At 53.5% G+C, this 17450-nt stretch overlaps 2 protein-coding genes and 1 long non-coding RNA gene across 4 annotated transcripts in view; 1 reads left to right on the top strand and 2 right to left on the bottom strand.

The window, feature by feature from the left end:
• Positions 1 to 2664: 2664 nt before the first annotated feature.
• On the bottom strand, positions 2665 to 11612 carry LOC104319609 (tyrosine-protein kinase Srms). 2 transcript variants are annotated; one of them, XM_069803072.1, is made up of 8 exons: positions 10686 to 11612; positions 8516 to 8637; positions 7494 to 7660; positions 6401 to 6539; positions 5742 to 5900; positions 4574 to 4755; positions 4256 to 4412; positions 2665 to 3888 (listed from the first exon to the last, which is right to left on the bottom strand). In XM_069803072.1, exons 1-8 carry the CDS (start codon positions 11039 to 11041, stop codon positions 3695 to 3697), a joined length of 1476 nt encoding a protein of 491 aa, XP_069659173.1. In that variant the 5' UTR covers positions 11042 to 11612; the 3' UTR covers positions 2665 to 3694. The 2 variants fall into 2 exon arrangements, with proteins under 2 accessions (XP_069659173.1, XP_069659181.1); XM_069803080.1 differs by lacking the exon at positions 10686 to 11612 and adding an exon at positions 9535 to 10620.
• On the top strand, positions 6458 to 6910 carry LOC138689208 (uncharacterized). The gene is made up of 2 exons (XR_011328046.1): positions 6458 to 6591; positions 6693 to 6910. It is a non-coding gene; the product is annotated as an uncharacterized lncRNA (long non-coding RNA).
• Positions 11613 to 12946: 1334 nt separating the features above from the next.
• The window catches only part of LOC104325108 (peroxidasin homolog), a 46816-nt gene continuing 42312 nt past the window's right edge, over positions 12947 to 17450 (bottom strand). The window contains exons 20-23 of the mRNA XM_069803058.1: positions 17050 to 17164; positions 16593 to 16686; positions 16149 to 16265; positions 12947 to 14781 (exon numbers count right to left, since the gene is read on the bottom strand). Of these exons, the coding sequence (XP_069659159.1) occupies positions 16170 to 16265; positions 16593 to 16686; positions 17050 to 17164 (305 nt within the window). The 3' untranslated portion in view covers positions 12947 to 14781; positions 16149 to 16169. The remainder of the gene's footprint in view (positions 14782 to 16148; positions 16266 to 16592; positions 16687 to 17049; positions 17165 to 17450) is intronic.

Raw genomic sequence — 17450 nt, 5'->3', positions numbered from 1 at the left:
ACCCAGCTCTGGGTGAGCTGCTTTGGCCGCCTGCTGTGATGCTACCAGCACATGGATGCTCCTCCATCCCATTTTTGGATGCTGCATGGAGGTTAAGCTCGTTCCCACGTTGCTGCAAGGCAAGTCGGATTTGCAGCAGTGACCGGAGCATCGGTGAGTGGCTGCCCTGATGCCAACGGCTCCCTGTCCAGTGCAGCAAAACTGCCTGAAAAAGCCCTGCTGAATTAAAGGGGATTTTTCTGAATGTCTGTAAAGTCTCACAGACTTGGGCTTCTGCTCTGCTGGGGGTGAAAAAGCAGGGAGAGCCTGATCCCTCCCCCCAGACTGCATTCCCAGGCAGCTTCATGGTATTGCTGAGAGCAAAGACCTTGGCATCGCTTTGGTTGTTTGGGGTGCCTGGTGCTTTTGGGGCTTTTCTTGCCCCTTGGCAGCACTCAGATGTGTTTAGGAAAAGCATCTGACAGACAAGCACGTTTATTTTTGTGGTGTTTCCATCCCCACTGCTGTGGGTGTCGGTCTCTTTTCCCAAGTAATAAGTAGTAGGATGAGAGGAAATGGCCTCAAGTTGCACCAGGGAAGGTTTAGACTGGATATTAGGAAAAATTTCTTCACTGAAAGGGTTGTCAGGCATTGGAACAGGCTGCCCAGGGAAGCGATTGAGTCACCATCCCTGGAGGTATTTAAAAGACGTGTAGATGTGGCACTTAGGGACACGGTTCAGTGGTGGACTTGGCAGTGTTAGGTTCACAGTTGGACTCAATGATCTTAAAGGTCTTTTCCAACTTAAACGATTTAATGATTCCAGCTGATTTCCTGTGTCTCGGGTCATCGTGCTGCCTGCTGTGGTGGGATTGCAAGGAATTCACTGGGCAACTGAAGGGAGACAAGCAAAGGGGCTCTTTATATACCATACCCCTCCCTAAGCATCCCCCCCCTTGCTGTCGGAGGGATGAGCACCCACCTCCCACGGCACCAACCCCCACGGGGACGGACATCCCCTCCTCTGCTCCCTCGTGACGCTTGACGAGACGCCGTGTTTTGACTGTTGCTTAACTCACATTTTTGGGGGAAAAAAAAAATAGCTGATGCTTTCCACTCGCTCTCGGCCCTTGCAGCGGCCCTTGTGTCACCCCGCCGCCTCCGAGGAGCTCTCACAGCAGCCCTGGCGTGAGAAATACTTCCTTTCATTGCCTGCCTCTTGCTGCTTGGGGAATTTTTTTTTTTAATTTTTTTTTTTCCTCCAGCAGCTTTGCTTCCCCCTCACCCTTCAAAGGCCAATGTTGGACCTTAAAAACAGAAAGAAACTGCACAGCTCAAATACATCGCGTTAGCCTGATGCTGTTTTCAAATGCCACTTGGTCAAGTTGAATCTGCAAAAGGGGCACGTGCCAGGCTGGAGCCAGAGCAGGCGAATGCCTTTAATGACAGTATTTGCAATGCCCACTCCGGAGGGGTTTGGAAAGGATTGGGACCCCAGCAGCTCTGTCTTCGTGGAATGGATTTTGGTAAGAGCCCAGCCCCTATAGTGGCCCCGATTTTGGGGGGGAGCTGCAGTGCCCTGCCCAGGCTGAGATCCTGGGAGAAGATGAGAAAATCTGGGCTCCCCCCCTCCAACTCTGTCTACTTTTAGGCAGCAAGTGATGACTCGGAGAAATGCCAAAACCCAGCAGATCGTGCTGGAGGGCGAACCCAAGCAGCGTGATCAGCTTTTCATGCAGCTGCAGAGAAGGAAGGAAAAACTGCTGTGGGCAGCACCATGTCCCCATGCCCCCCCCTCCACTCCACCCATCGTGGCATTGCTATAGCAGAGTGAGCTGCTTTGGGACCACATGTCTGATGGGACCAGTGCGGGCAGCGAGGGCTGCCCACCCATGCACCGCTGCTCCCCACGCCAGCCCCCCACCGCCCCAGCACCCCACGCACGCCCTTCTCCTCCTGCTTATTTTTTAGCTCCATCTGGTGGCAGCCGGACCCGCAAATTTAATATCTTTATTGCTGCAACAGCTGTGCCCTGCCTGCACCGCGCGTGTTCCTTTCTTGGTGTGCAGTAAACCCATCACCCGCCAGACAGAGCCGCGGTCTTTAGTTTCTTGTGGAAGGGAATCTGGGCTGTGCACACGTGTGCTGTTTGATCAGGCTGCAAAATGTTTTGCAAGATGAGGGTTTCTGCTTGCAGCCGTGTCCAAACCCAACCTGTTGCTTTTTTCCAGCTGTGAACGCTCATAACGCGGAGCTGCTGCCTTCCCGGGGCACAGCCGCAGCTCCTGAGGGCTCAGCAACCGCCTCATCCTTGCTCGGGCATCAGAGGAAGCCCGGTCGGATCAGGAATTAATCAATCACACCCCTAAACCACATTCCCACCTCCCCTTTCCAGGCCCCTCGTGCACGGAGACTTGCTCAATTAACAGCCAGACTTGTTTCTGCTCTTTTGCACAGTGTGGATGTTGCTTAGGCACGGAGAGTATTGCATAAACTTTATTAACTTTATGTATTCCAACCCTGCTGTTGTTTCGGTCCTACCGGTCACCCCCTCTGATGCAAACAGGCAAAATGCACTTGGCAGGAGAAAATTTATAGCCAGGCTGCCTTTCACCCACAGCATGTTGTTCTCCCTGCCATCGGTGCCCCAAGCGCATCGGTGCCAGCCCCGGGGAGGCTGCCTGCACCAGCCCGGGACCTTGGCACTGCTCCTGGTGTTGCTTTTTCGGTGAGTCCTTCCACCGCTGCCAAGGACAGCCCGGCCTCTGAGAGTGTGCATGGGTTGGGGAGGGGAAAAAGGTACTTGGCTGGAGCAAATGCTTCCCTCCAGCTTTTTGCGGGGGGACAAGAGGCTCAAGGTCCTCCTGTATTGCTGTACCCTGGGACTGGCGAGGAGCTGGGGGTGGTGGGAGCATCTCTTGGCTTTGCACTGTGGGCGTGATAAAGAGCAAAACAGTGTTTTATCGAGTGCTGCCTCTGCCGCCTGCACCCGGCATTAAATAGTTGAACCCAGATACGCATTTTTCTTGGAATAACCACACGACGGTGAGCAAGGTAAGGAGCCAGAGCGGAGCAGCCCAGGCAGGAGCTGCCTGTGCAGGGTCCTTGGGGCAAGCTGGGCTGTTGCCTGGGCTAGGGCTGGCAGATGCACACGAAGGTTTAATGCACACCTGGATGAGCAGAGACCAAAGACACACGAAGATGGTTGTATTTGTGGCTGCAAGAGTGGGACTGGTTGCAAAATATTGCTTCCTGGGCAGGGAGGGGAGCAGCGTCCAGTGATGCCCTACAAGGACTCACGTGGATGGATGCACACACGTTTATTGATAAATACACCGGACACTCACTACAAGAAAAATCAAGCGGAGCCACAACTGAACACAAACTGCAAACCTTCACGTTGGCATGGGGAGCGGCAGGGACCTCCCACCCTACTGGCTGAATGAAGATGTAAACTCTGGGTGATGCCTTCGCTACCACGGGGCTTTCCCAGACTGCTACACAGCCAAGCACTGGCAACGAGGTCTCCACAACTCGTTGCCTTTTCCCTTAGCCACCTCCCTGCATCCTGACCGAGAGGGACCATGGGCTGGTTTTGGGGGGGGATGTGCTTTCCTTGGAGCCCTGTCAGAGGGCAAACCAGAAGGAAGGAGCTTCTTGGCAAGAGCTGGCCTGGAGGGGCTTGTGCAGGAAGGATGGTGGGAAGGATGGTCCCTCAGGAGAGGGAGCTGAGCAGCCGTCTGTAGATGAAGCCCAGCTTCTCCCGCAGGGCCAGGAAGGTAGGACGCTCCTCCGTGTTGCCGCTCCAGCACTCCAGCATGATGCTGTAGATCTCGGGAGGGCAGGAGCTGGGCCGGGGAAGGCGGTAGCCCCTGGTGATCTGCCGTACGGTTTCTTGGTTTGTCATTCCTGCAAAGAAGGAGAAAATGGCCCTGAATCTGATGTCCCCAGAGGATGCCCTGAAGGTACACCTGTGTGGGCCATGATGTCAACTGGCGCTGCTGTGAAATGGTGTCTCTCTGCCAGGAGGCTGGTAGAGCAGAGGCTGGGGGAGATCATCCAGCCCAAACCACATTCCTGCCCCCAGCTCCTGCACCTACTCTGCAAGCACTGAAAGTCCCTCTAAGCAATCCCCAAAGCGGACAATAACTTGCTCATGCTCTAGGAGCTGCTTCCACATCCCTTATGGGAGGGACGATATAACAATTCATGACGTGGTGGCTTTTGGGGACCGTGGGCCAGCTGCCTGGCATGTGGAGGGGGCTGGCAGCCCTACCTTCATACGGGATCTGTCCATACGTGAAGACTTCGTAGAGCAGAATCCCATAGGACCAGACATCGGACTTGAGGGAGTAGGTGCGGTAGTTGGCTGCCTCCGGGGCTGTCCACTTCACCGGGATTTTAGTGCTGCTGCTGGTGGAATAAATGTCATCCTGAAAAGCAACGGGAGGACAACGGGTCGTGAGGGATGGTATGATGAACACAGCCGCTGCTTTTGGGGCTTTGCTGGGGCTGCGGGTTGGGAAAGGGGACGGCAGGGGAATGGCTGCAGCGTGGGGCAGCTGGGTGGCCTGGGGTGATGGAAGGGACCCACCTTGAGGAGCCGGGCAAGTCCAAAATCAGCGATTTTGCAGGTGAGTTCCTCTCCCACCAGGATGTTTCTGGCCGCCAGATCCCGGTGGACAATGTGCTTCTCCTCCAGGTACCTCATCCCATCCGCTACTTGGCAGGCGATGTTGAGCAGGTGGGAGGTGCCCAGGGACTTCCCTTCAGGACCTGTTAACCCAGACGATCCAAGCGTTGGGGGCAATCTAGCAACATCTATTTGGGGTTTTCTGGTTTGGAAGGAGACCCTGCGCCGTCAACATGGGACCAGGGGAACATGTAAAATCTCGAACTGGAGGTCCTGCCCTAACCGTCCTGGTTGTACTGTGTGGAAAGTTCAGCACAGCCACGTGCTCCTCGGGAATGGGACTGGGGTGAGCTCTGAAGAGTGCCTTGTGCTGCGACGAGGGTGCAGACATCTATGGCTCGTTCAAAGCTAAAGGTGACCTTCTGCCATGCAAATCTCCAGCCGGGCTTCTCAACCTGTCCTACCTGCAAGCTCCAGCTCCTCCAGCACCAAATGCTGCTGGAGCCCCAACCAAAAATGAGGTCAGTGTGGGGGAGGAGGGGATTGTACCCAGCAGAAAAACAGGTTGTGGTGGGAGCAGTTTGTCTTGTTTCCCTTCAAGAATGATTACTGGGTCAGGAAAAGAAACGCCAAGAAAAGTAAACCGATGGCCGGGTGACGAGTAGACCACGGCCTGTTACTAGCTCTGCGCATGAACAAAACCATGCTGCCGGCGCAGGAGGAGGTTTGGCCATTTCGTTCCTAATGAAGGCAGAGTTACCCAAACACGGCAGTGGGGTTTCTGTGCGCTGGTGGGAGCTGGCAGACCGTGGGTGGGTGAAGAAGGAGGGATGAAGGTCCCTACCAACACGGCTGGGCTCCCAGGGACTCCTACAGACCCAGCCAACGCAGACACCAAAAGGCTCACGCCAGACTGTGTCTTTGGGTCTTGGGGTCACCCAAGACCATCTCCACCAAGTGCCCATGGAATGCTCTGCATTACCACCGAGCTAAACGGGACCAAACCCAGGCTTGCACTCTCTGAGGGTCCCCACTCGGGTTCACAGGACCATTCTGGGCCACAGAAAGCATCCGCAGAGCAGCACTGCCCCAGGAGCCTGCTCCCCGTGGTGCCGGCATGGGTACTCACTGTTGAGGTAGCTGTGGAGGTTGCCTTTCCGCATGAGCTCAGTAATGATGTACACGGGCTCATCCAGCGAGCAGACGGCGTGTAGCTGGATCAGCTTCTCATGCCTCAGGCGCTTCAGGTTCTGAATCTCCTTGGTGAAGTCTTCTGCCTTCATGTCAGCTGGGGGAGAAAGCCAACGCGGCTGTTACGAGCTACTTTCTTACATGGACGATGGGAGCTCAGCACCTCCAACTGGGATAAGGACATTTTTCCTCCTCACAGCCCACCCCTGTTCTCAAAGTTCATGTCTGTACACCTTGTGTCTTAGATCCAAACACCCAAGAGACGCTTTTCACCAGGCTTTGCCATTTTCAGGATCATAATCCCATCAGGACTTGACTTATCACAAACCCATTGGCCTTGACTTATCACAAACCCATTGGACTTGACTTGATGTGACTTATCACAAACCCACTGGACGGAGCCATTTTGTAAAGGTGCAGCCCAAGCTTAGGTGGGTCCACAGAAATAGTCCAGTGGCGACTTGCCAGTTCCTACCACAGTTCGCTCGATAAGATAGACGCAGCGACCAAGAGGATTAGGAAACAAAAGGGGGTGAACGATGTGGCAGTGAATGAGACACCCAGTTGGCCACTGTTAACCTCTGCTCCTCCACCTACCTTTTATGATCTTGATGGCCACCGGCACCGTGTTCCTCCACAGTCCTTCCCACACCTCTCCAAAGTAGCCCTCACCCAGCTTCCTCCGCAGGGTGAATTCCCAGCGCGGGCGCTCCCAGCCGTCCCTCTCGGGGGGGGTCTGCAAAATGGACATTGCACGCTTGGACCGGCCAGCCGGGTAGGACCTGCTGGTGGAGCCCACACCAGCTCTTGGTGCCCACCAAGGTCCGTCGACCGCAGAGGAGCGAGCAGGACATGGTGCTCCACCACCTGCGTTGCACTGGGGCTGCAGGCTGTGCATTGCTTTTTCCCTCTGCTAAACATTCATTGGGGGCACAAAGCATGTGGGGCATCCTCTGCATTACCCCTGCTGGGAGCTGGTATATGCAAGGGGGGAGATTTTTGGAGGCTACATGAAATATTAGGAATTCGAGTCATGATTCTCTCCTCATCAGACCTCAAACGTGGCTTTTTTCCATTTCCACCAATAAATAAAAATGAGTCAATGAATATTATTGCATATTATGGCTGATTCAGACTTTGGCTCATTAAGCATTTATTTTATCTTTCACCTTTCGGTTTCACTCTCGGATTATTCACATGTTTAATTGTTATTTCTAAGTCATAATCGGTGGATGGAATTCTAATCAGGAAATGAGTTGGCAATTTGGGATTAATACTCTAATTGGCTTTATGAGTGCCACACTAATTGGCATAGAAACTATATAAAAAGCAATGTGGTCTTATTATAGTCTAGGAAAAAAATTGGAAGCGCAGGTATTTCCAGATTCAGCATCAAAGGGATTTGTAACAACGCAATTTCTAGTCTTCAACGTGGAGAAGACATTTCAGAAAGGCCTGTGCATTTTGGCCGCTCAAAAATACGTATAAATGCCATGCCCTGGCCTTAACATGGCTGATAAAAGGTGATGCTGGCAGCTATATTAATGGTGTATTTTAAATTTAGTTTAATAAAGCTCAAATCCCAAATGGATAGACTAATTGTTGCTATTTTTTCCCTAATTTCTCTTTCCTTTTTTCCACCCTGGCCATCCCCGGGACCTTGTCCGAGCCGTGCCGCTGGCGTACGCACCGCGGGACTGCAGGGCTGCAGCAAGGGGCTCTGGATGACCTTCCAGTGCTCGGTGTAGAAGGCGAGGAGCTCCTCCATGTCGGGGAAGGGATGCCCCTTCTGGATGTAGAGGCTTCCCCCGGGGCTCTTGCAGATTCGGAAGTGGCTGACCTTCGCGTGGTTGCGCACTGCGGGGAAGCGCAGGCGGGGGAAAACTCAGCTTGTGCAATCGCCGTCTCCTTCCCACCTCCCTGCTGACTCTCACCCTCTCTCCTTTCCAGGCATCCGATCTATTAATTCACCCTAAAGCAACCTAACTCGCCCCTGGGGTGTTACATCCCACTCCCCATCACTCCTTTTTCTCCCACCTCCTGGCTCAGAAGACTCCTGGCCACGGGCAAGTGGGGCTCATTTGGACCGGAGAGGTGATGCTTTATTAGCAGAGATAATTCCCCACACAAACGAACTGCTCGGAGAGCAGCAGAGCTCATTGCTGCTCCAGGTGGATAAACCAGCAGTGGCTGGACATCCCGCAGGCACGCTGCAGCCCAGGGGACCGATGTGGGGTTCGCCGTGAATTTTTGGGGGTTGTTTTTACATGGATCGGACCAGACTTGTAACAGCACTGCCTGGTCCGAAGCCCCCTGATTTCTGTATGTGGGAGCAGCCCAGGCCCTGGTAATCTGGAATGGCAGCATATTTTTAGACAACCCTCAGATGACAAAAGCTGCTGGAATGAAATCCTGGGAGTTTGTGCCACGAAACCGTCATTAAGCCGCTGTGAATTGTTTATGGCTTCCATACCCTGGATGGGAGAAACGTACTTTCCTTTGCCGCAGTAATTCGGCAATCCATACCTGCATCTATTAGCTTTCCCTACGCTTTCAGAAAGCAGTCAATTCACTTTAACAAGATGCTGTAAAGCACTTGAAACGTATTTCCGTGTTTTTCACCCCTTGCTGACCAAGCCAGGAGCTTCCCCTAAGGAACAGCCCAGTTCCTTTCCCTGTGCTAATTTTCTCTGGATAATTGCCACAAATTACCTGAGAGAGAGTATTCGCCCTTGCTGCTCTCACTGTCGCGGACGAGGAAGGAGCCGTGCTGGTTGGGAGGCGAGAGGAGGAGCTGCTCGGCTTCGTTTCGGCTGATCTTGCTGAAGTACCAGCTGGGTATAATAAGAATAAAGCAGAGCAAAGGGGTTAGCGTGGTGCAAGGAGATGATGCACAGACGGGGTCACATCCACCCCAGGGGTTCCCGCACCTTCTGAGCCAGGGAGGGGGAGCAGCTCCCTCCCACCATTTTGCTCATCCCTGGCAGTCACCAAGCGAGCGGCACGGCGGCTGATCCACAGCTCAGAGCCTGTAAATGCGGCTACCATTGCCAGCCCGCGTCGGGGCTGCTTCGCTGGATTGGTTTTGCGGGCACTTGTTGCGTTTTATTGCAGCTTGCTGACTGCAAAGCGTTTTCTCCAGCAGTGTCTGGTCACCGCTGTATCAAGCTGGCCAGGTCTCAGCTCCATCCCAAAAAATCAGGAGGTTTATACTTGCAGCTCAGCGCAGCACCTGGGCTGATGCTCTGGTGGGCTTGCACCCATCTGTCCCGCCACAAAAGCAACAGCTACAGACACAGCATCGCTTTGCACTTCTTGACCTGCGGCTGATGGACACAACCAGCTCTCAGAGCGCCTGAGCAAATCGCATCAATGAAAACATCGCTGGGAATTGCTCTTTGCTGCTCCAGACACGGCAGCACTGGTCAGGGACCTCAGCAGCACTAAGCCAGGAGGGAGGACCCAGCCAAACCCCTCTTCTGTGCCCAGTCAGCGCCGAGATTCGTCACCAAATCTCCAGCAAGAAAAGGCAGGTTGGCTGCCTGGGTCCCGACTCAGCGGGATGCACGGCAGCGTGGAGAAGATGCTGCTTCATCCAGGCTAATACAGCCAGGACGTGAGAAGCCCAAGATTTCGTCATGAGCTGGGATCGCCAGCGTCTGAGAAGCCGTGCAGGAAATTATACGTCGTGGGGTTACGGCAAGCTGAACAAATTACCACCCAGCTCTGACCTGCGGCTCCGCAGAGTCTGCGTGCTCGCGGCTCGTTCCGGCTGCAAAGCCACGCACGTTTGCTGCCAACCGCCCACCCACGCCACGGCATCCCCCTCGCCTCCATTCTGGGGACGGGGCTGGGCACGAATCGTGCACGTACACGTGCACGCTCGCCTGTAGCCTGCCCAACTGTTCCGTGCAACGGGACTAAAGCAGCGAGCCGACCCCACGGTCCTCGCCGGTGCGGCATCTCCCATCCCACTGGCCGCAATCACTGCCTCTGCACATCAGGGACCCTTCCCACCTCCCCCCCGGTCCTTTCCTTTACTCCTGCTCCCCGGCAGTGCCGGGGGAGTCTGCAGGGCGATGACACCCACCCCGTCCACACGCTCCCCATCGCTCGGAGTGACTCAGAGCCTGGTGCAGAGGGAGCAGCAGTGTCTCGGGGCGCTTTGCCCGGCGTGTTGGGACCGGGCTGCCTTACGCAACGATGAGCCTGGGCTTTCCCCAGCCGAGGGAGGGCTGAGACATCAACCCAAGCTCCATGTCGGGTGGGAAAGGCACTGACAGGGAGGGAGCCCCCGACCCTGGATGAGCAGGAGCTGGACGGCAGCAGCAGCACCACGGCTTGGCTCTACAGAGCTCCAGGCTTCCCAGCAGGTCCCAACCCAAACTGCTTCTCCCCACACTCCTGGGCCCTTTGGCAGGGCTCAGGTACAAGCTTCCCCAGCTCCCTCCCTCCCCGCTGCCTCCCCTTTAATGTGGGGCAAGAGGGAGAGGAGCTGGAGCAAGCAGGAGCCCGTTTATTTGGCACCGTAGCTGCACCCTTGCGCACCATCGCGCCGCGTCCCAGCCCGGAGCCATCCCATCTCGTGTGAGGGTGATGCGCCCGGGAAGGCGGACCAGCATCTCTGCATCCCCCCCAACCCTCGCTTGCTGTGCCGAATACCTCCACCCCACTGCCGTGAGCTGCAGGACCTTCACGGCAGGGATGCCCGAGGGAGGACAGATCCCCACGCGGTCCCACCGCCGCTGATGGCAAAAGCAGGGGACGAGGAGGTCGCGCTCCCTGCCATGGCAGAGGGCGAGCGCTGCCTTTCCCTGGGCAGGGATATGCCACCCTGGTCCAGCCTCCATCCCCCAAGGGGTCCGGAGCATCGGATACTTACGGCCGGTGAGCGGAGGTGCCCTGGCTGAGGTTGGCCACATACGCAGCGGGAACGTACCCCATGGCCGGTTCCCCCAGCAGCCGCCGGGCTAAGACATATTCTCCTTCTTCTCTGAGGACACGAAGTTTGTCCCCTGCGCTTACGCTCAGTTCCTCCGCGCTCCGGGCTGTGAAAGCGTATAAAGCGATAAAGAGAGAAGACTTGGGGATGAAGGAAATGGAGTTCGGCTCCGAGTGCAGCGAAACGGAATCAGAACCAAGATACCCCAGCGAGCAGCTCTCCGGCACGGAGCGGGGACGGAGCTTGTTCCAGAAGGACGTCAGGAAGGTCAAACGCTTCCGCACAAACTGCTCCATCCCCGGTGGATGCGGTGGATGTGGTGGTCTATGCCACCGCTCTTCTCGAGGCCGGAGGAAAGGACGATGCAGAGCTCATGCCGCCGGCCGGGCAGCTCATGCCGCCGTCCCGCGTCCCTCGCGCACGTCTGGGCGCTCGCCGGCCCTTCCCGGCGAACTTCCTATTTCTGAAAGTGAAACTGGTTGATCTGGTGGGACGAGTCTGCAGGTGGGACGAGTCTATAGGCGGGAGTCCCACGGGCACATCTGGGAGCTGGGCACAGCTGGAGCCAGGCTCGCCGCTCTCGGAGAAGAACGGCTTTTTTTTCTTTTTTTTTTTTTAATTATTATTTTATGGTCTGCTCTCCTGCTTGTTACTAGAGCACCCGTAAACACAGCTCTCTGTTCTTCAAGCAGCTCTTGTGACAAGTGGCTGACTCGAGTTAATAGTCTTGATCTCACTTGTGTGGGAGGGTATTTTTTTTTCCATAGGAAAATAATTGCATCCACAAATATGCGCGAGTTAAAACAGAATTAAGGAAATAACCTTTGAGGAGATCTGAAGTGGTTTGGATATTTGCTGGGTGGATATTGCGGGGTTTATAACACAAGATCCTTTTTCCTTTCGGTCTGCAATGACCTCCCAGGGTTACCCCGCTAAAGCATTTGCCTCCTCCCACTAACTCCCCATTGCAGAGGATCTCTAGGGACTCCACTTCCCAGATCCACCAGGATCTGGTGCTTGCTGGCATCCAGCAGAGATAGGTCCCCCTCAGCATCAGGAGGTCCTCATCTGATGCAGGGTCTGGATCAGCCCCAGGCGCCTGAGTGGCATCCCGAGCCAAGACCCCGACACGCAGCCCCCCCGGCTCCCGCTGCCGTCAGCACATCGTGGTCCTGGTCATGCTCGGACACAGACATGCTACAACTCCGCCACCAAACCCCAGCAACCACAGGCATCGGCCGAAGGACGGAGATTCCCACCTCGCATCTTGCATGTGCGCTTTAAGCCACCTGAAGATCGCTGCTCCGGTGAGAAATCTCAGTGCCAGCCCCCCCCCACCCCCCTCCCAGCCCCTGTCTGGGTTTTGTCATTTAACTGTTCCATCTAATTAGTGGGAATTTTGTGCCTGGCACCTCCGCTCCGGGCCTTGAGCCCATTATTTCGATCCTCCTCTGCTTGTAATTGGTCCGGGTAGCTCATTTTGGGTGTGCAGTTGGGTTTTGAAAGAGGATGCTTAAAGAAAAAAAGGAAAATTAATTGTAGGGGTCTAGGTTGCAGACTGCAACTGTATGGTGTATGAGGAACAAACTGGACCCATCCCTGGGTCAATAGCTCTAGGCCTGCCGTGTCCTGCGTCCTGCGTGTCCCATGATGCCCAAACAACCTGCAAAAGCTGGATTTCAATATCTGGGTTTGGGGGTCAGCTCTTTCCTCACCCTCTCCCAGGCAGAGAAGCCCAGGACAGAGGGCAGGAGTACACAGCGCTCCGTGAGCATGCCCAGCACGTTGCTGCACAAATGGAAATGAGGAAAAAAGGGAGTCTTTAATAAAATATTCTGCTCCCTACTCACCAAAGTAGCACCTGAATATATGGGTAATTCCCCCAAGATCTTCCCCCACCTGCCCAGCACACAGCCTCGCCCTCGGCGGCACGCAGGGATGTGTAATTTCTCTGTGTATTTTTCCCACTTCAGCATGGGGAGGGGAACAGAGGATGGAGCGCAGAAAGGTTTGCAACACATGGGGAAGGGACACCCCCTCTGCTGTCCTTCTGCAGCGCTTCTGGCAAGTCTGCTCCTCACCTCACACTCCATCAGGAGGAAAATGGGCTGCTTGGTTATGCATTTAGAGATTATCTGATTAGATCAAGCACCGAACGTTTATGCCTTACTGTTTTGAATGAAGACTTGGTAAACTTGTGGTTTGCAGAAGGAGACTGGAGACTGATTTACCTTTATTGACCTTTGCCAGATTAGATTCTCTAGTGGTACAAGCAATAGACAAGTGCAGCTGATTTATAACACGCAAGGCTTTGGATCTTGATTTGCACCTAAATGAAAGAGTACTTCAAAATGACAAACATCCCTGAGGACTAAATACTGCCTCTGAGCTGAACTTACCAGACATGCATAACACACTCATCACCGCAAACCTGTGTCTGCACAGGACACGCACACACAGCTCAGAGTCCCACGCCAGGAAATAGCTGATAAATCACAACCTTTCTCTAGTATCTTTTTTATTTTTCCTATTAAGTTCCAGGAGCATCCCTGCTGCTTTGAATCCCTTTGGTACTATAAAACACCTAAAAATAAAAAAAAAAAGAAGAAAAGAAAAAGCATGTTCATAAAAGTTTCTGGTCCTTGCACTGTGGGAGGGAAGGTGGGAGGATGTAGGAAAAGTGAGAAAGATAAGGAAGGCACAGATATCTGATGGATCAAGTATTTTCTCTTTAGTCCCTGCGACCAGCTAACAAAGATGTATTAAAAAACGATCTGTCCACAGATTTGGGGCTATGGTGGATACACAGGGACCTTAGTTCTAGCACCACTAAAAAGCACCTCCAAAGAGCAACAAAACCAGAAGACTTGTTCAGTAGAGCTGGTTACATAGTCCTGGTTTAGTTGCAGAGCACCTGGGAGCAATAAACACAAACAGCACTTTGCATTCATCCCTGTGTCAAATACTGCACATAGTGTTCCCCCGTACTAACTGACAGAAAACAGCAGCTCCCCTCCACTAATGAGAGCACCCATTACATCTAATTATCTGAGGTTCTGTTCCAGGTCCTGTTACGTTTACACTCAAAATACGTCTTCCAGCAAAGAGCCTTTTAGGAGGAAAAAAAAGGGAAGACAAACATAAATCCAATTAAACCCCTAAAGGGGCAGAAAGTTGGAGAATGCAGGTCACGCCGAAGAAAATGTTTTTGAGCACCGGGCATGTAACGGTGGGTCACTCACAGGGTCACGTAACCCAGGACGTGCCGCTCGTTACCCGAGGACTGGCAAAACACAGCAGCTGATCGTGGCATCAGGGCGGCCACGGTCTGCTGTGTCTGGCATCCCATCCTGAAGCACCCAAACAGCCGGGAGACTTCCCCAGGCCTTGGGTTCACCTTCTCGCTGCTGGCAGGGATGGCAAGCCCAGCCCAAACGGTGCTTGCCAGGGCCCCGAGGTTCCTCTTGCTCCTTCTGTTGGCATGAGAAGCTGGCTGGGGAGTTGTTTTGGGTTTCTTGTTTGTTTGGGTTTTTTTTATTTTTTTTTTTTTTTAGATTTCTCCAGATGCTTCCTGGCACCACAGTGCATATGAGAAAGATTTTGCTTCTTAATGAATTCTTTCGGTTGGGTGCCCATGGGACATTTCAGACAAGGGGAGGTAGATGACGACAGCATCGCGTGGGAGGAGGACAAGAGCAGAACAGTGGCACTAAAGCAGCTTCAATAATTCTCCATTTCCTGGGGACTGCGGAAGAAAGCGGCGTCTCGGCAGACCGCTGGTCTGTCCCCATCAAAGAAGGCAGAGCCCATCCCAGGGAGGCTGACAAGGGCAGGAACGGTCCAGGGGCCGAGGGGCTCGTAGGCAATCAGTGCAGAGGGTTCAATACAGGCGAAAGTACAGTCGTCCTGGGACAGGGAGCGGTACAGGAGGTGTGAGAGGAGGCAGAGCATCGCGGGGTCTCGTGGCTGCTTTCTGAGCCCTGTAGGAGTGGGTTGGACTGGCTGGTGGAGAGCGGGAGTGCAGGTCACAGGGCACCTGAAATAGCACAGGAAAGCAGAAAAACTTTATGGGAGGCAGCTGGAGGCAGAGTGAGCTGTTTGTACAGCGCCTGGCAGGTCTGGGGCATGCAGAACTGCAGCACCAAAACAGCGACAGCCCTTTAAACCCACAGGAATACTTTTCAGGGACTCTGTAAACGCTAGAGTGCACTTCAAGGATCTGAAATGATGGCAAGGAAAAGCTAACTCATGTGTCACACTGTAATTTATGTCAAATTTCTAAAGGGGAATTGCTGTTCAACTGGAAAATCTGTAAGGACCAACACACCAAATCAGACTGGAAAACAGTATAGCCAGCCTACAGGCTTCCCCTTCTGCTTTCTGCTGAGATTACCGGCACAGACCAGCCTTTGCTTGCCCTATCCTGTAATCTAACTTCCAGAGGATGCTCCTTCTAGTACAGACTGCCTGGCAGAACAACGCTTCTGCGTAACTCCTCTGCTCCTGTCCCTGGAGTAATCATTTGCAACACATAAAAACCATTAAAAACCTTCTCCAGACTGGCAGGTGCCAGTGAATTGTTCATCCTCTTTTTCAAGGCTGCAGAGATCTCCATGGAAAGCGGGCTCAGGGAGCTCAGTCTGTGCTCTCCGTGCCCCTAAACACCAGGGACCAGAGGTCTGGCAGCTTTCTGCCAGCACCCTGCCACAGCTGAGCAGCAGCAGGAGTCCCCAGGCTGGCAAGTGCTGACAGTGACTTTAGACATGCACTTCACAGCCTTGCTCCCTTGGCTCGAGCTGAGCAAACAGAGGACTGCTGCCTTCAGAAGAGAGGTGCACAATGACTCAGATGTTGAGGGGGAAATCTCTGCCAATATGTAAGCAAATGTTGGATTGCTCCATCTGCCCAGATGTCCTTGTTTCCCTGAGGGGGAACCAGTCCATCTACTCCTTCACTGAGCTTTGTGATATCTCTCTCCCCACAAAGGTCCTTTGGAGGCTGTTGGATTTGGGGTTATGATATTAAGTGTTGTTAGAAGAAACCTATCCAGAGTCCCAGAAGAATAGGCCTGAGAGACCTCGCCCAGTCCACCTAGTCCGTCCTATACTTAAGTCTTTCCCCATCTTTGCCAAACCAGTTCTTAAAAGACCTCCAGGAATGGATACACCACAACGTCCCCAGACAACCCACTCCAGTGAGTCACTAATCATTACTGGTAGAAATGAGTGCCTAACCTGCTGCATTTAAGCCTATTACCTCTCGTCCCATTCATCACCAGATTGCTCCATCCCTTTCTGCAACAGCATCTTCTGGATGTGAAGACTGCTGAGGTGTCCCACCACACGCTCAGCAGCACCACATTGATCCACCACTTGGATCCCAGCCCAGAACAAACACACTGACCTTATACGAACGGTGACATGGTCATCTTTTTCTCCATTTGTCTCCAGTCTTCTTCCCCTGTCCATGAGTGCTGGTGTTCCTGTGGTGCCACCTCAGCTGGCTCTCTAGTACATTTACCTGGTGGGGATGAGAAAGAGGAGTCTGCACCATTGCACAGATAGTCTTTAACCTGGCTCAAATACAAGAAGAAAGTGCTGGCTCAAGTTACTTTTGCTGAGGCTCAAACTTGCATTTTACCCTACAGTTGTAGAGGTCTGAACTTACAGAGCTCAGCTTCATCTCTTCTCTCCCTACTCTACCTCTTCTGTACCTGTTCCCTCTGATCAGATGGTTGGTCTTGGCTCTGGAGGACACAGAAGTTGCAGAGGCTGCCCGTAGCAAATAGCTAAATCCTGCTCCTGGGGTGACTCCACGGAAGACAAACACTGGGGCACAAAGTTTTACCTGTTTCCGTAGGGAAGCAACTGTCTTCTCCAGTTCAGCCACAAGGGACTCGAGATTCTCTCTGGAGGAAGGGCTTGGAGAAGGCGCCTCATTTCTGGGGTCAGGGATAAAAAATGAAAGAAATTATGCAAATGTCAGCATCCTGGGTGAAAGAATCATTCTGCCTGCTCCAACATCAGCCTCCAAGTAAGTGTCAAACAGAAGGGCCCGACTGCCAGATTCACCTGCCAAGAGATGCCAGCCAAACAGCCACTCAGCCCAGGTATTTAAATATTGGAGTCAGGCTCTGCACTAAAGTGTTGGAGGACTTTGACCGAGCTCAGCATCTACCTACTGGAACACCCCTGACCTCCAGACCTCTGCAGAATGCCAATTTCAAAGGTCTGAGCAGACTGAGTTATTAAAAACTTTTCTTATCCTTCATAAAATGGAGGTAAAAGAAGCGGCGATACTACACCTGGGGAAGGCAGGCTTATGCTTGGCAGGGTTTTCCTCTGGGTAGCTGAAGCCAGGAGACCTCTTGCTTCGGAACCGCTGAGAAAGAGCCCTGAATTGCCCACGTGTCTGGCAGTCTTAGGAAGGAAGGGAAAGGCTGCAGTGAGCACTCATGTTTAAAGCAGAACCATGTGGATTGCAGGCAGCGCTGCCCTCCTTCACCATCTTCACCATCCACCCCGACACATCTCTTATGCCGGAGGGGAGGGGGCAACCAAGGTGTGTAACAGGGCATGCATCACGCATGGATTCCCATGTGTCAGCTGGACATCTGTACCCAGAATATAGCACAAAGGGACTATGGCAGGATCTGTGGTTTAATGGCAGAGTTTTACAGACTCCCAAATGAATCTGTAAAGCGAT

The sequence above is a fragment of the Haliaeetus albicilla genome, chromosome 2 (genome assembly GCF_947461875.1).
Source record: "Haliaeetus albicilla chromosome 2, bHalAlb1.1, whole genome shotgun sequence".
Lineage (NCBI taxonomy): Eukaryota > Metazoa > Chordata > Aves > Accipitriformes > Accipitridae > Haliaeetus > Haliaeetus albicilla.
Note: the sequence above shows the minus strand (reverse complement) of the source record. Positions and strands in the feature narration are given on the sequence as shown.